Source organism: Pongo abelii, chromosome 15 (genome assembly GCF_028885655.2).
Source record: "Pongo abelii isolate AG06213 chromosome 15, NHGRI_mPonAbe1-v2.0_pri, whole genome shotgun sequence".
NCBI lineage: Eukaryota > Metazoa > Chordata > Mammalia > Primates > Hominidae > Pongo > Pongo abelii.
The window spans coordinates 81,948,159-81,965,633 of record NC_072000.2 but is presented as its reverse complement, the minus strand read 5'-3'; the positions used below and the strand labels follow the sequence as shown (position 1 = coordinate 81,965,633).

Genomic DNA, 17,475 nt, shown 5'->3' with positions numbered 1-17,475 from the left:
TCCCAGGTTGAAGCAATTCTGGTGCCCCAGCCTCTCGTAGCTGGGATTTCAGGCGCCGGCCACCACACCCAACTAATTTTTGTATTTTTAGTAGAGACGGGGTTTCACCATGTTGGCCAGGTTGGTCTCGGACTCCTGACCTCGTGATCCGCCTGCCTCAGTCTCCCAAAGTGCTGGGATTACAGGCGTGAGCCACTGCGACCGGCCTTCTCTTTTCATTTTCTCACCCTGTCCAGCTTGGTGTTCCTTATAGCTCTGTTTAAATACCAACTCTATACAAGTGTCTCAAAAGCATTACTGTTAGCCCTAACTGAAGTAAATAGCTTTGTGACTCAAGATATTTCAGTACACCAAGCACCTTTCATGATTCAGCCCCATAAGAAGTTGCAAAGGTGTGATGTCACAGGAAAAAGTAGTTTTGAAAGCCAAAATTAGCCTGCTTAAATTTTCTTATTACCATTTTGCCTTAATTTTGGGTAACTCTGCTGTTACTATATAGATGAGAAACTGAGGCTCTAAGACATTAAATGACTCATCTAAAATGCCCAGATCAAGTAAGCAGTACAGCTAAGATTAACCCCAGACTTAGTACTCCTTGCTTTGGCCAGGCACAGTGGCTTATACTTCTAATCCCATTGCTTTGGGAGGCCAACACAGGAGGATCACTTGAGGCTGCAGTGAACTATGATCATGCCACTGCACTCGCCTGAGCAATAGAGCAAAGTTCTGTATCTTAAACAAGAATCCTAGCTTTGCCTCATACAAGAAATGTCTTTGGAGGTTTGAGGTTCCCAGGGTTGACCTGCAAAATAGATTTAGTCCTTTAACTTCTGTTTCCTTCCTGCCAGGTGATCAAATCTCAGCTAAATGTGTCTTCTGTCAGTGAGCAGAATGCATATAGAGCAGGTCTTCAGCCCGTCAGCAAGTGGCAAGCCTATGGACTCAAAGGCTATCCTGGTGAGTGTAACTGACCTCAGAGAAGGCAATATCACTGAATCATTTATGTCTTCATGTCTTCAAAGAAGGTACTGTGAGCAAGTAAATAGACAAAGGATACACATAATAAACAGATAAATGTTTCATTTCCAAACCGATTCTAGACTGTACCTTGTCTAAGACGTCCGTTTTCAAAGGATAGAACAGGAGTCAGCAGTGCCTGCAAATGTGGCAGAAAGTGGCATGACCATTGAAAAAATAAGGACATTGCCTCTGGGCTCCCTGCCACAACTCTGAACATCTGATTTGGCAGAAGTGCTGTGAAGAATAATTTATCATTATCATTGTAATAAATGTCATATAATAGTTATGAATAATTCATAATTGTCCCTTTAGTCACATTCTCAAATGGCATAACAACTTAAAACTTGTTGCTGTCAAGGCTGAACATATTTAATAAAGAATTACAATTAATGACATCAAAAGTCCTCACCAGGCGTGGTGGCTCATGCCTGTAATCCCAGAACTTTGAGATGCCAAGGTGGGTGGATCACCTGAGGTCAGGAGGTCAAGACGAGCCTGGCCAACATGGTGAAATCCCGTCTCTACTAAAAATACAAAAATTAGCTTGGCGTGGTGGTGCATGCCTGTAATCCCAGCTACTTGGGAGGCTGAGACAGGAGAATCGCTTGAACCCAGGAGGCGGAGGTTTCAGTGAGCCAAGATCGCGCCATTGCACTCCAGCCTAGGCAATAAGGGGGAAACTCCGTCTCAAAAAAAAAAAAAAAAAAAAAAAGGCTGGACGCAGTAGCTCACTACTGTCATCCCAACACTTTGGGAGGCCGAGGCGGGCGGATCACGAGGTCAGGAGATTGAGACCATCCTGGCTAACAAGGTGAACCCCATCTCTACTGAAAATACAAAAAATTAGCCGGGCATGGTGGCAGGCCCCTGTAGTCCCAGCTACTTGGCAGGCTGAGGCGGGAGAAAGGCATGAACCCGGGAGGCAGAGCTTGTTGAGCCGAGATTGTGCCACTGCACTCCAGCCTGGGCCACAGAGCAAGACTCTGTCTCAAAAAAAAAAAAAAAAAGAACTAATAGGGACCAGGCGAGGTGGCTCACGCCTATAATCCCAACACTTTAGAAGGCCAAGGTGGGAGGATCATTTGAGCCCAGGAATTTGCGACCGGCCCGGGTAACATAGTAAGACCCTGTCTCTACAAAACAAAATTTTTTTTTCCCAGACAGTCTCACTCTGTCGCCCAGGCTGGAGTACAGTGGCACAATCTCAGCTCACTGCAACCTCCGCCTCCCAGGTTCAAGTGATTCTCCTGCCTCCCGAGTAGCTGAGACTACAGGTATATGCCACCACGCTCAGCTAATTTTTGTATTTTTAGTAGAGACAGGGTTTCATGTTGGCCAAGCTGGTTTCGAACTCCTGACATAAAGTGATCCACCCGCCTCGGTCTCCCAAAGTGCTAGGATTACAGGCGTGAGACACCTCACCTGGCCAAAAAAAATGTTTTTAATTAGCCAAGTGTGGTGGCATGCCTCTGTAGTCTCAGCTACTCAGGAGACTGAGGTAGGAGGATTGCTTGGGGTGCAGTGAGCCGAGATCGTGCCACTGCACTCCAGGCTGGGTGACAAAATGAGACCCGTCTCAAGCAATTCTAATAGATTCGTGTGCAATTTTTAATTTAGTAATGTTGGGTAGCTGGTTTTACAGAGAATGAGATTAAGAAAATAATGAAGAATAGGTAATGTTATTAACCTTTTTTCTAGGCTCCTGGGGCCATTGTAAAAGTTAACATTGCACTTGTGATTTCAGATATGGGTTAAAAGTAAGAGAAATCTTTAAAAAGAAATGTTAGTTTTCATTGTGCCAATGGCCAGGACTCTATGGTACAGCTCTTAGTACATTATGACCACTGAAATACTTGTTAATAGCATGGGAAGATATAACAGCCTGGCTCCTCTTGAGTTTGGGTAAATGTAGAGCATGCATCACCAATAGTCTTGTTCTTGGAGGCCGCTCTTCACCTTTCAGCTCTAGCACTTATTTTTATTTATTTATTTATTTATTTTGAGACAGAGTCTTGCTCTGTCGCCTGGGCTGGAGTGCAGTGGTGTGATCTCGGCTCACCACAGCCTCTGCCTCCCAGGTTCAAGCAATTCTCCTGTCTCAGCCTCCCAAGTAGCGGGGACTACAGGCACCAGCCACCACGCCTGGTTAACTTTTTTGTGTTTTTAGTAGAGATGGAGTTTCACCATGTTGGTCAGGCTGGTCTTGAACTCCTGACCTCAGGTGATCCACCTGCCTTGACCTCCCAGAGTGCTGGGATTACAGGCGTGAGCCACCACGCCCGGCCTCTAGTACCTATTTTTAAGGCCATGATTCTCTGTTGCTCTAGGCTTTCTCCCCTTAACAGATGGTTCATGCCACAAACTTAACCCCACTTGACTTTTAAATTGTCTAAACTGCTGTACTTGCTTTCTAAGGCTTTCTGGGATTTGCTGCTTAATTAAGCCACATCTTTTGGGTGGGTGTCTCATTATATCCTTGGAGAGTTTATTCTGTCTCTTTTGCCATTATAAGCTGTGTTTATTTATTTTTTTTTTACTTACTTTCCCCTATAAGCTGTATTTAATAGAAATATAATATCCAAAATATGGGAGAGAACAGTCTCTTCTCACTCTGAGTTGATCAAAAGGATTGTGTTTACTTCTGGATCTGACTTAATCTGAAGGAAGCTGAGTATATACTACAACGTGTGAGGACACATCCTCTTGAACAAGAGGATAACAGGCCTGGAAACCAGAAACAGAATCTAAGGAAGAAAAGACTTATGGGGGAACATGACAGCATTAAACATTGAAAAATTGTCCTGCACAAGAAGTGGTGGGAAGCAGTGCACACCAGTGGTTAAGGCATAGGTTCTGGTGCCAGGTTACCTGGGTTCATATCCTGGGCTCTGCCATCTACTAACTGTAAGACTTTGGGCAAGTTTTTAAATTCTCTTGTCCTCAGTTTCATCATATGTAAAATGTATATAAAAATAGTACCTACTTCATAAGGTTCTTATGAGGATTAAATGTTAATGTATATGTTAACTGCTTAGGTCAGTGCATTTATCAAGCACTTGAAAATGATTTGGGGTTGCTCTAGGTGTCAGAACCCAAGACCAACGACTGAAAATTATAGAGAGGCAGATTTTTTTTTTTAATCTGGAGAACATGTAGATGCAAGATAGGCAGATTTTGGTTTTGTTTTTTTTGTTGAGACAGGGTCTCATTCTGTCACCCAGTGGGGTGCATTAGCACAGTCACGCTTCACTGCAGCCCTGACCTCCCAGGCTTAAATGTTCCTCCCACCTCAGCCTGCCTAGTAGCTGGGACCATTGGCTTGCACCACCATGCCCAGCTAATTTTTTTTTTTTTTATTTTTTGTAGTGATGAGGGTCTCACTATGTTGCTCAGGCTAGTCTGGAACTCCTGGACTCAAGTGATCCCCCTGCCTTGGCCTCCCAGAGTGCTGGGATTACAAACCTAAACCACTGTGCCTGGCTAGGAGGCAGATTTTAACCCACTAAAAAGAAGACAACAGTTGTCTGAAATGGACTGCCTAAAGAGATATTAAATTTCCTGTCACCATTCAAGCTTGGACTAAACCAGAAGTATTATTCCTTTAGTCTAATATGTTTGGGAATATTATAATATTCTTTATTTCGTGAAATTGTGATGATAGCAGATGGTAGGTTGTCGGGGGGTTTCCTATCTTTTTCCATAATATTGATGATCCTATCATTCTCCCAAACTATTTGGAGAATTTAACTGATAAATGAAACATAAAATCCAAATGCATTTTGGAGCTACTTTAGAAGACATATGAAAAATCAGATTACTGGTAAAAATCTTTGTCTGTATGAGGTTTCCTTGATGCCAAAAGCTCATTGACTTTGGTCATTAGGTTTAGTTTGGAGTGTATGCTATTGATAATATTAAATGGTGGAACAGGATTAATCAACTGCAATGAAGAACCTGTCCACATTGAATATCTCTAAGCTGTCTAGTTTTTTTCTATATCTGCAAGAATCTAGACATAGAATTTTAAGTGCTTTTAGTAAGATTTAGTACAGTAGAGGAATCTTCAGGTTATTTCCTATGTATTTCTACGATGGCATAACCTCCTTTCAGCTGAACCACATGAAATTCGGATAGTGGACCATTGATGATATTGTTCAGAGATCCATTTGGTTAGTTTTTTTTTTTTTTTTTTTTTGAGATGGAGTCTTGCTTGTTGCCCAGGCTGGAGTGCAGTGGCGCGATCTCTGCTCACTGCAAGCTCCGCCTCCAGGGTTCACACCATTCTCCTGCCTCAGCCTCCCGAGTAGCTGAGACTACAGGTGCCCGCCACCACGCCCGGCTAATTTTTTGTACTTTTTAGTAGAGATGGAGTTTCATTGTGTTAGCCAGGATGGTCTTGATCTCCTGACCTCATGATCCGCCCTCCTTGCCTCCCAAAGTGCTGGGATTACAGGCATGAGCCGCCACGCCCAGCCAGAACCTAATATTTATAATGCAAAGAGCATAGGTTTGTTGCTTGTGTGGGCTTACTGGTTTTGCTTGTTCCATGGCCACAAATCCAACTTTCTTTGTCGTATCCCAGATTGTCTGTCTTATCCCAAATGTGTGCTAGCCTTGTGATGGGCCAGGAGAGAGGGATGAATCAGTGAAGCCATGTTACCCCTCTGAAATTCTGTTCTCTTATCTGCAAAACTGGATTAATAACTTCCTCATAGAGTTACTGAAGATTAATGAGATAGCGTAAGGTTGCTGGCACAGTGTCTGACACTTGTAGGCATCTAGTTATTTTTAGCAGCTACTATAATTCATGACTTAGGAATAAACTTATTTATTGTTAATTGCTGTTATTAAACTTCATCATTATTCCATTAATTTATGACTAAATTATATGCCAAAGAGAAGAGAGGAAAAGTAGTTAAGTAATAACAAAGTTGTTTCTGTTTTAGGCTCTCAGCTCAGTGTCTTTACTGTCTGCTTTCCATAGTAATTCTCCCTAAGGATATTTCCATAAAATGTGTCGTTATTGCTAATAGTCTACACCAGGACTTGGCAGGCAAACTGCACTTTTATTATAAATACATTTTATTGGAATACAGCCACACCTTTTTGTTTACTTACTATGTATGGCTACTTTCTGGCTACAGTGACAGAATTGAGTGCTAAAGAGACCGAATAAGGGCAAGCGCGGTGGCTCAGGCCTGTAATCCCAGCACTTTGGGAGGCCGAGGCAGATCACTTGAGGCCAGGAGTTCAAGACCAGCCTGGCCAACATGGCGAAATGCCGTCTCTACTAAAAAAATAAAAATAGAAAATAAATTAAAATACAAAAATTAGCCAGGCGTGGTAGTCCAAGCCTGTAATCTCATCTACTCAGGAGGCTGAGGCAGAAGAACCGCTTGAACCTGGGAGGTGGAGGTGGCAGTGAGCCAAGATTGTGCCTGGGTGACAGAGCAAGACTCCGTCTCAAAAAAATAAAAAATAAATAAAGAGACCAAATAACTGTCAAAGCCTAAAGTCTTTACTATCTAGTTCTTGACAGAAAACGTTTGCTGACCTCTGGTCTAGACTAGATCTGGAGTTCAACCAGGAACTGAAGACCTTCAAATTATTGCCAGCATTTAATTCAGCAATCTGTAAGCTTTAGTCTGTTCATCTGTTTTTAAAATCCTTTTGCAAGGGGAACATTACACTAATATATGATGCTTGGCTTTTATATCATTGCTTGGATTCCTTCTTGTTCCTCAGGACCTGTCCAACCATGCTCACTCTTGTTGAGATGACCTCGCTATTTATCTTATTGGGAAAACTGAGTCCTTCAGGCACAAACCCTTTGAGCCTTCAGTGCCCCCCACACTTATAAGCAAATGTTCTCATTTCCACCATCCAGTCATAGAGGAGGAGTTCCTTTAGTTCAAAGCCAGTCTCTCTACCCTCTTGATCCATCTCACCTTCTTAAACCTCTTCCAGCTTTCAAGACCTTGCTCTATTTCTTTCCTCTCTTCTGTTTCCAATTGGCTCTTCCCTGTTGGCTCTTTCTTCACAATCTGTAAGCATACTTAGGTCTTGCCAGTCCTTAAAAACCAAAAACTACCCTCTTAACTCTGTTTTTCTATGACTATGCTAAGCTTTTATTTTCTTTCATAGCTGGTCTTACAAAAAGGAGTTTAACTTGTCTTTATTGCCCCCTCTCCAGACAAGGTTTTTTATCTCTTTATCTCTAATTCTTTTTTTTTCTTTTGAGGCAGTCTGTTTTTGTCACCTAGGCTGGAGTACAGTGGTGCAGTCTTGGCTCACTGCAACCTGTGCCTCCTGGGTTCAAGCGATCTTGCCACCTTAGCCTCCCAAGTAGCTGGGACTACCTGTGTATGCCACCACGCCTGGCTAATTTTTGTATTTTTTGTAGAGACAGGGTTTCACCATGCTGCCCAGGCTGGTCTCAAACTCCTGAGCTCAAGTGATCTGCCTGCCTTGGCCTTTCAAGTGCTAGGATTACAGGCATCAGCCAAGCCACCATGCCCGGCTTCTAATTCTTTTTTTTTTTTTTTTTTTTTTTTTTTTTTTTTTTATTACAGCAAATGATTTTATTTGTAATTTCTACCCCTCTCAGTGCCTCCTTCCAAAAAACCTGCACGTGAATTTACAAACCTATTAACATATAAATAATGAGAAACATCCTGGCCAGAGTCTCCCGGTTGTCTTTGCTGGAGATTAAGACTGGAAGGGACGCTATCTTCCTACAGACTTCCAGTGACATCGAGAGTCTCTTGGTGGTTGTTCTGGGCCCACAGCTGGCTTTTTCAACACCTCCAGGTTCAACCACCAGTCTGTCTGCTGTGCCCAAGGTAGAGCCCAGGGACTGCGAGCATGTGCAGCTCCATTGCCCGTCATTGCTCCAGCTGAGCTCATGCTGGAAGGGGTGCTTCCTCTCCTAACAGTGCTTCATGGTGGCCAGCGCGCTCCTGCTGGCACTCAGAGCCTCAGTACCGGGCCACCTGGCAGCACCCACAGATTTTGAACTCCTGGAGCTACTTCTCAATCACTGTGCAGGAAGGGTAATGCTACTATAGTAGGTGTAAGAATTCAACTCTTCCACCACATCTCCATTGGTGTTATAGTACCAGGTCACAGTTAGGACAGGTCACTGCTCTTCTTTGGGGTCCATGGGAAGCTGCTGAATTGCAAGCCAGTACAAGCTTTGCTCCCTCTTCTGGAGGTCTCTTTGGCTTTGGGCCACCAGCCCCACAGCACCAGCTACAGGTTGTCCAGGCAGTTGTCCTCAGTCAGGGCATTGAGATGTACCATCCGGAACCCAGGGGTCATGCCTCTTCTGTGCTCCCACAGCATCTCATGAAGGAATCTTCCCAATCCTCTTTCTCAGTGCTTGTCAAAAGCATACCTGAATATCTTAGTACTATTTCCATCTGCATCTATTTCCATTTGGACCTCAGAGGAGTATCTCTCCACCAGCAGGATATCTTTGCTCATCTATCAGTGTATTTGGTCTTTATCTGACTGCATACTGCCTCTACTACTCTCTCCTACCAGAAGCTACAGCCACTGGTGACAGGAACAGAGCTCTCATGAGGGTAAGGTCCCTGGCTAGTACAGCTACACAGGTGGCTCCCTCGCAGCCACTGAGCTGAGCCATGTGATGTCCAATTTGAAGTCAGTCATGGCCAGGCCTATGCTGTCAGCCAGCAGTGCCACTCCCATAGGAGACAGGGGTGCTGGGGCAAGGCCAGGGCTAGGGTCAGGCCAGGCGGGCCCCGGGTGGGACACGACCAGGCCCGGCTCACCTTGTTCATGCCAGACCTGCCATGCACTGACCTCTAATTCTTAAGAAAGTGCCTAGTACAGACCAGCCTGGCCAACATGGTGAAACCCCGTCTCTACTGAAAATAAAAAAAATTAGCTGGGTACAGTGGCAGGCACCTGTAATCACAGCTACTTGGGAGACTGAGGCAGGAGAACCATTTGAATCCGGGAGGTGGAGGTTGCAGAGAACCAAGATCACACCACTGTTCTCCAGCCTGGGCAACAGGGTGAGAGAGACCCCCATCTCAAAAAAAGAAAGAAAGAAAGTGCCTGGCATGTATTGTGTGTTTGATGAATGAATGAATCTTTACCATGCATAGGATTCCAGTTCAATGTTATTATTTATCTTTTGTTTTTGAGACAGAGTCTGGCTCTGTCACCCAGGCTGGAGTGCAGTGACGTGATCTTGGCTCACTACAACCTCCACCTCCTGGGTTCAAGTGATTCTCCTGCCTCAGCCTCCCGAGTAGCTGGGATTACAGGTGCCTGCCACCACGCCCGACTAATTTTTGTATTTTAGTACAGACGGTTTCACCATGTTGGCGAGGCTGGTCTCAAACACCTGACCTCATGTGATCCGCCCGCCTCGGCCTCCCAAAGTGCTGGGATCACAGGCGAGAGCCACCATGCCGGGCCTATTATTAATCTTTTACAGAGAAAAATGAGGTTAGGTTGCTGTCAAGGTCACAAAGATCTTTAACACACATGCTGTAGTTGTTCACAAACACTGAGATAATACAGAGACACTAACTGCAGGAATTTGCAAACACTGAGATATTACAGAGACAGTAACTGCAGGAAGCAACTGTCACCCCTACAGCTGAGAGGAAGAACAAAAGAGCTTAGGATTACTACATTGAGAAGCTTGGAAAAGGGACTACATGGAACTGGGGCTTAGACTTCTGAGGAGAGGACATAATGAGGCTGATTCTAGTGATGTGGAAAAACTACATTAGAACCAACTTCCGCCCTCCAGTCTTCCATTAGTGACCCTTATAGGCACAGGTTAGCAGACAGCCAGCTGGCAAATAAGAAATGTAGTTGGCAGGGTCTCAGCCCCATATTATGAAGCTAAGTATAGAAGAGTGGATTTGAAACTGAGAGAAAATAGACCAATAATCAGCACGCCATTCATTAGATGATGACTTTCAAATCTATGTTTTAGCTAAAATTCATTATAAGATTTCATGTAATCATGCCTGTAATAAATGAAATAGGGAGGTAAAGAAGTCTTGGATGACTCTTAAGTGTCAAGACCTGATAAAAATTAGAGGTGTACTTTTACCACTTCCAATTCTAAAGTTTGCTTTGGGATAACAGTTATTGTGGAATATTTATTTCTCTTGAGAATACCTAGAAAGCCAGACACATTTGCATAGTAGTAGATGTCTATGTTCATCAAAACCTACCTGTTCATTAACTTGAAGCATGACCAAAAAAATATGGGGAGTAAATAACAAAATAGTGAGTATAAAGATGTCAAAATTATTTGAATAACTGATGGAGAATTTCCCCCTCTTCTTTTTTTCCCCACCCATCTTTTGTATAGGGTTTATTTTTATCCCAAACCCCTTCCTCCCAGGTTACCAGTGGCACTGGGTGAAACAGTGCCTGAAGTTATATTCCCAGAAACCTAATGTATGTAACCTGGACAAACACATGTCTAAAGAAGAGACCCAAGATCTGTGGGAACAGAGCAAAGAGTTCCTGAGGTAAGTCTTGTCAATCAGAATGAAGTGTTAATACTCAGCTCAGATCATCACAGGTCTTTGAAGGAACTGTTCTATAACAATGCTGTAAAAGTGACTGGCTGGGTTTTTTTTTTCCCCTCATTGTTTCCAAGCAAAAACAGCACAATTGTATTCTTTCCCCAGGAACATTTGGACAGATGCTTTGACAGTTACAGTAAATTGAGATCCATTTTAAAGACTTGCTTATCATAACTTAGATAATTGAGTTCATCCTCATTAATCATCACATGATCCATTTCCATTAGCTTCAGCCATTTTTTTCTACTTGAAGTGAGTTCCTTTGAAGGCTTGTGGTATCCTAGGAAAGGTAACATCGAAAGCTCTTTGCTTCTACCCTCCTAGATGGATTCAGTGGTACTAGCCATTTTATGATAGGTCAGTTGTTCCTCATGAGAAGAACTAATATTTTCACCTTCATGCTTTAACATTCATTCATTCATTCCACAAATATTTAATGAGGGTCAGTAGTGTGTCAGGCATGATGCTAGGCATTGGACACAGAAAGATAAAGGCACCCTCCCTGTACTCAGCAGTGCATAGTCTCTGGCAAGAATGCATTACCTATGGGAATAATTATTGTAGAGCTCAGAAAGTGTTATGATGGGGTTTAGAAAAATACTGTGGGAGCATAGAGGAGGAAATAATTATTCCAGGCAGGGTAGACTTGTGAACGAAGAAAAAATGATTTTTTGTTTGTTTGTTTTTTGTTTTTTGAGACAGAGTCTCACTCTGTCACCCAGGCTGGAGTGCAGTGGCGCGATCTCAGCTCACTGCAACCTCTGCCTCCTGGATTAAAACGATTCTCCTGCCTCAGTCTCCCGAGTAGCTGGGATTACAGGCATCCGCCACCATGCCCCACCAATTTTTGTATTTTTAGTAGAGATGGGGTTTCGCCATGTTGGCCAGGCTGGTCTCAATTCCTGACCTCAGGTGATCCCCCCGCCTCGGATTCCCAAAGTGCTGAGACTACAGGTGTGAGCCACCAAGCCCGGCCTTAAAAAATGATTTTTTGATTGGGTTATCCTCCTTTCACTGTCCATTTGAACTAATCTTCAAAAATGAATAGGGGTTTACCCGTCAGAAAAGTAAAAAGTCTCTACTGAGTAGAGAAAGCAGCCTGAGCAAAGATACAATATTTAAGACAGAATAAATCGTCCTGCGAGACAAGAGCATAGGATGTGTGCTTTCTTATGTTTATTCAGTAGATATCTATTGAGTTTCTGCTATGTGTCAGACACTATGCTTTAGTGTTAGAGATTCAAAGGCAGATAAAAAACAGTTCCTGTCTTCAAGAAATTTGTACTTTAGTTATGTTCAAAAACATACAAACAGATAATTAGATGCAATTTGGGTCTGGGCTTGGTGGCTCATGCCTGTAATCTCAACACTTTGGGAGGCCAAGGTGAGAAGAACACTTGAGGCCTGGAGTTACCAGCCTGGGCAACATAGGAAGACCCCATCTCTATGAAAAAAAAAATTTTTTTTTTTTTTTTTGAGACAGAGTTTCGCTCTTGTTGCCCAGGCTGGACTGGCGATGGCATGATCTTGGCTCACTGCAACCTCCACCTCCCAGGTTCAAGCATTCTCCTGCCTCAGCCTCCAGAGTAGCTGGGATTACAGGCAAGCACCACCACACGTGGCTAATTTTGTATTTTTAGTAGAGGTAGGGGTTTCTCCATGTTGGTCAGGCTGGTCTCGAACTCCCGACCTCAGGTGATCTGCCCACCTCGGCCTCCGAAAGTGCTGGGATTACAGGTGTAAGGCACTGTGCCTGGCCCAAAAAAAAATTTTTTTAATTAGCTGGGCATAGTGGTGTGTGCCTGTAGTCCTAGCTACTCGGCAGGCCGAGGAGAGACTGTCTCTAAAAATAAATAAATAAATAAATACAATTTGATAGATGCAGGGATAGACATTATAAGATATAATGGGAATGGTCACTTAAGTAGCTAGGCTGGAGGTAGATTATAGAAGATGCTTCCTGGAAGCCATAAGTAGGCAGAATTGGTAAAACATGAAGGAGGAGAGGTGGATTTGGGCCAGATGGTAAAGGGTTTAGTCATGTAGAGCAGGGGGGTCCCCAACCATGGGGCCGCAGACCTAGACAGGCGAGCATTACCACCTGAGCTTCGCCCCATCAGATCAGCAGCAGCATTAGATTCTCATAGCGTGAACCCTGTTGTGAAGTGTACATGCAAGGGATGTAGGTTGCGCACTCCTTATTGAGAATCTAATGCCTGATGATCTGAGATGGAACAGTTTCATCCCCAAACCACCCCCCATCCCCACTCCATCCATGGACAAATTCTCTTCCATGAAACTGGTCCCTGGTGCCAAAAAGGTTGGGAACCACTAATGTAGAGCACCAGTTCTGGAGTCAGACTGACTGTGTTCAGATCCCAGCTCCACCACTTAATAGCTGTGTAACCTTGAGCAAGTTCCTTCACCTTTCTGTGTCTCATAACAGTTCTTTCCTTATTGAATAGTACGAGGATTAAACAAGATAATACGTGAGAAGTCCTTTAAAGTGCCTGTTAAAACCATTTTACCAACTTTGTGTCCTGTTTGGTGTTACGTGGCCTTAATGTTGTAGTTTTCAGAAGCTGTCATGCCGATTCTAACAGAGTAAAGAGAAGATTTTCTTAAGGGGAAAGGAGAAGTAAAATTCAGTGGTTTTTTTTAAACCTTGGTCTGTAGGTTATGGTATCGACAGGAGCAGTGAGGAAAACCCTGTCCATAAGCTTTTAGTAGTGTCTTCTTCACAACTGAGAGCAGGGGAAAGGAAGATCGTGGTTGAGTAAAATTAGTCCAAGAGAACCTACTGCTATTAAACCAGACTGTGTTTTCAAGTAATTTTTTTTCCTTCTGGATATGACTCTGCAGAAATCCCAGCTGTCTTTTAAGATAGCTCAGATGAATCTCTGTAATAAATCATCCTGTAAACAATGGTGAGATACCTTTTTTTGGTCTAATAAATTAGCAAAAATAAAAAATTTGGTGGTCATACGTTATGTTGTCAAGGGTTGGAAGAAATTGATATGCTCAGACATTGTACTGGCAGCATTGAAAATCGATTAAGGCCAAGTTTTCATTGTATCACTATGTGATACGTGCTTCAGTTTCCTTGTGTGAGAAATGAAGGTATTGGACTGGATAAGCCATTCAAGGTAATTGAATCATGGGTAGTCAGGGTCATGTGGACAGTACATGGCAGCTCTCCCAACTTTGCCAGAATCTCTCAGAACAGGAGAGAGTCTGTTGTTCAAAACAGTTCCCCTGGAGATTTTGATTAGGTATCATAACATCCTCTGACATTGAGAACCACTGAAGTAAAGGACCTCTAAGATCCTTTTGGTTTTAATTTTCTAGAATTCTATGGTCAGGGAAGAAAAAACTTTAAATAGGAAATGAAGAAGAAATACTTGAACTTAAGCAAAAGCAAAAATTATTTTAAAAAAAATATTGAACTTAAGGACTGTTCAAAAAATTAGAGTACCTCAATTCTGTTTTTTTTTTTTTTTTTCAAAGTGAATGGCATAGCTAGAGATTGTTGTAAAAGTGTACAAGAGTTACGTGCAGGCCGGGCACGGTGGCTCACACCTGTAATCCCAGCACTTTGGGGGGCCAAGTTGGGCAGATCATCTGGGTCAGGAGTTCAAGACCAGCCTGACCAACATGGTGAAACCCCGTCTCTACTAAAAATACAAAATTAGCCGGGCATGGTGGCACATGCCTATAATCCCAGCTACTCAGGAGGCAGAGGCCGGAGAATCACTTGAACCTGGGAGGCGGAGGTTGCGGTGAGCCGAGATCACGCCATTGCACTCCAGCCTGGGCAACAAGAATGAAACTCCATCTCAAAAAAAAAAGAGTTATGTGTAAACATCTTCATTGTGACATTGTTTGTAACAGAAAAAAAATGCGAAACAGCCTAAGAGTTCATCAACAGGAGACCAGATAAATCTAACGTGACATATCCCAGACATAGAATGCAGCCGCTGTGCAAGGATTAAAAAAACTTTAAATGCAACCCTCTAGTATATATCCCAGACTTCAAAGCCAGAATAAATTCAGTCATTTCTCACCATCTCCATCACAACTGCCTTGGTCTAAGCTGCCATCATTTCTTATCTAGAGCACTGCCGTAGCCTCCTAACCAGCCTCCCTTCGTAGCACAAACTCAGGTGTGGTTCCAAGGGCCCACCTTGATTAACAGTGACACTTTTATCACCAGGAAATTTCAAGGGTTTAGAAGCTCCCTACCAGGAGCCAGGGACAAAGGCCAGTCAAATTCTTTGTTACATAACATCATCACATTTAGAAAAAATCCAGAATTCTTAACCATGGCTGTAAGGCTGAGATGACCTGGCCCACAGCTACCTCTCTACTCTCATTTCCTACCATTCCTACCTCATTTCCTTTTCATTTGTTCTTTTCTGCCACATTGACCTCCAGTGCTATCCTTAAACACATTAGGCATGCTCAAGATTTTTTTTTTGTGCAGGCTGTTCTACTTAGGAAGCTCTTCCCTTAGATCAACAGTGTCTTGCTTCTTTTAAGTCTTTGTTCTGATATCATCTTAGAAGAAAGTCTTCCCTTATCATTCAGTCCACAAGAATCTCCTACTTCCCCTCATTCTTTATCTTCTTGCTTTTGTTTATTTATTGCCACTTTTTTTTAGAGACGGCGTCTCGCTATGTTGCCCAGGCTGCGTTGAACTTCTGGGCTCAAGTAGTTCTCCCACCTCAGCCTCCTGAATAGCCGGAACTACAATTTTCTGTCTGTTTTTTGTTTTCTGAATTTTTTTGCTTGATTTTTTTTTTTAATTAAGTGCAACATAGTTGCCAAATAACAACTTAGCTTTATTTGTTCTGTAAATTAGCTTATGAAATACTCTTATCTATTTTTATGTATATGAAAGCTTTTTTTCCACTGTTACCCTCATTGTGGAAGCAGAATTAATCCTCTCCTCTTTCTACTTCTTTAAGACTGTTTATAATGCTAGTATAGCATTTATTCTGGTGAATTGAGTCATCTATCCCTGTCTCCTTCCATTGCCTTCCTTTCCCATCTTGAAAATTTTGTAGCCTTGATTCTTACCACAGTTCTTTGTATATATTAGAAAGTGCTCAGTAAATATTATTTCAATTAAATTCATATTCCCTCTTTATTAGTCCAATAAGAACAATGCTAAATTTGAGAAGGATCATTTAGAGACTATATAGCTTTTCTTCTTATTTTTCACTAATTTATTAAATAATGTACATTTGTGTCTTAGAAAATATGTGATGCTAGGATAGCTATGAAGAAGAATAAAAGCCAGTGAGGGAGGGACTGTTAAAGGAGGAACCCAGGTACTTAAATAAGGAATTTACAATACCAAAGCATGTATACTTGAATAGAAGTTGCAAGGTGCTTTGGGGGCACAATATAGGAAATGGCTGGGAGAAAGACTTCCCAGAAGAAGTGAGTGTAAACTGTATGAAAAAACAAATTGGAAAAATCTGCTAGGCTGAGAGTGGAGTAGAGCATTTCAGTAGAGAAAACTGTATAGTCAGAGGCACGGCCATGAAAAACGTGAGAGTAGCATACCTTGTGGGAAATGCTTGGAGATGAGACTAGAAAGGTTAGTTAGAGCCAGAATATAAATGGCTCTACATGCCATCTAAGAGTGTGGACTTTGTCCTATTAACAGTGGGTATTTATCAGGATTAATAACAGGTTTTTCACTTCAGAAAAATAACTCTGTGGTAGTGGAGGAAATTGACTGAAAATGCAGTGGTTGCAAAAAGCACAATTAAGAATGTAGTTCAGGCCAGGCGTGGTGGCTCACGCCTATAATCCCAGCACTTTGGGAGGTCGAGGCGGGGGGATCACCTGAGGTCGGGAGTTCAAGACCAGCCTGGCCAACATGATGAAACCCCGTCTCTACTAAAAATACAAAAAATAGCCGGGCATGGTGGCAGGCGCCTGTAATGCCAGCTACTAGGGAAGCTGAGGTGAGAGAATCGCTTGAACCCAGGAGGTGGAGGTTGCAGTGAGCCAAGATCGCACCTCTCTACTCCAGCCTGCGCAACAGAATGAGACTCTGTCTCAAAAAAAAAAAAAAAGAATTAGGCTGGGCGCAGTGGCTCACACCTGTAATCCCAGCACTCTGGGAGGCTGAGGTGGACGGATCACGAGGTCAAGAGATCAAGACCATCCTGGCCAGCATGGTGAAACTCCGTCTCTACTAAAACTACAAAAATTATCCGGACATGGCAGCACGCACCTGTAGTCCTAGCTACTCAGGAGGCTGAGGCAGGAGAATCCCTTGAACCTGGGAGGAGAGGTTGCAGTAAGCTGAGATCACGCCACTGCACTCCAACCTGGCGACAGAGCAAAAGCAGAGCAATTGAGACTCTGTCTCAAAAAAAAAAAAGAATTTAGTTTAATCCATGTAAAAGATGATAAAGGCCTCAAAAAGATGTTGTCTATAGAACTTAATTACCAAGCAATTACAAAAAGGGAGAGAAAAGAAAGTTAACAATTATCTACAGATTTCTACATGGCAGTGAGGGTAATACTGAGGCTTGTAATGGAAATAAGTATTGAAAGAAGAAAAGAATGAGCAGAGACTATCCTTAGTGTAGTTGAGGCCATACTGTTTTTTGAAATGCCTGTAGGGTATCCAGGTGGAGATGTCCAGCATGATTTTGGAAATACAGAACTGAGCTTAGGGGTAACGTAAGGGTGAGAGGGACGCGGAGAGAAAGAGATGAGATGAGGGAGTTACACGTAAAGGCCATAGTGAAGCGCTGAAAATAGATGTGATTTTCTTTCTTCTTTTCACTTTTCTTTCTCATCTATAGAAAAGAAGGCTGTTGGCCCCAGGAAGCATCAGCACAGGATG

General features: G+C 42.9%; 1 protein-coding gene and 1 pseudogene across 1 annotated transcript in view; one reads left to right on the top strand and one right to left on the bottom strand.

Moving 5' to 3' along the window:
• The window catches only part of ALKBH1 (alkB homolog 1, histone H2A dioxygenase), a 33,753-nt gene that overhangs the window by 1,560 nt on the left and 14,718 nt on the right, over nt 1-17,475 (top strand). The window contains exons 2-3 of the mRNA XM_002824988.6: nt 849-957; nt 10,385-10,547. Coding sequence (XP_002825034.1) covers nt 849-957; nt 10,385-10,547 — 272 coding nt within the window. The remainder of the gene's footprint in view (nt 1-848; nt 958-10,384; nt 10,548-17,475) is intronic.
• LOC112128806 (zinc finger MYND domain-containing protein 19-like) lies at nt 7,658-8,509 on the bottom strand (annotated as a pseudogene).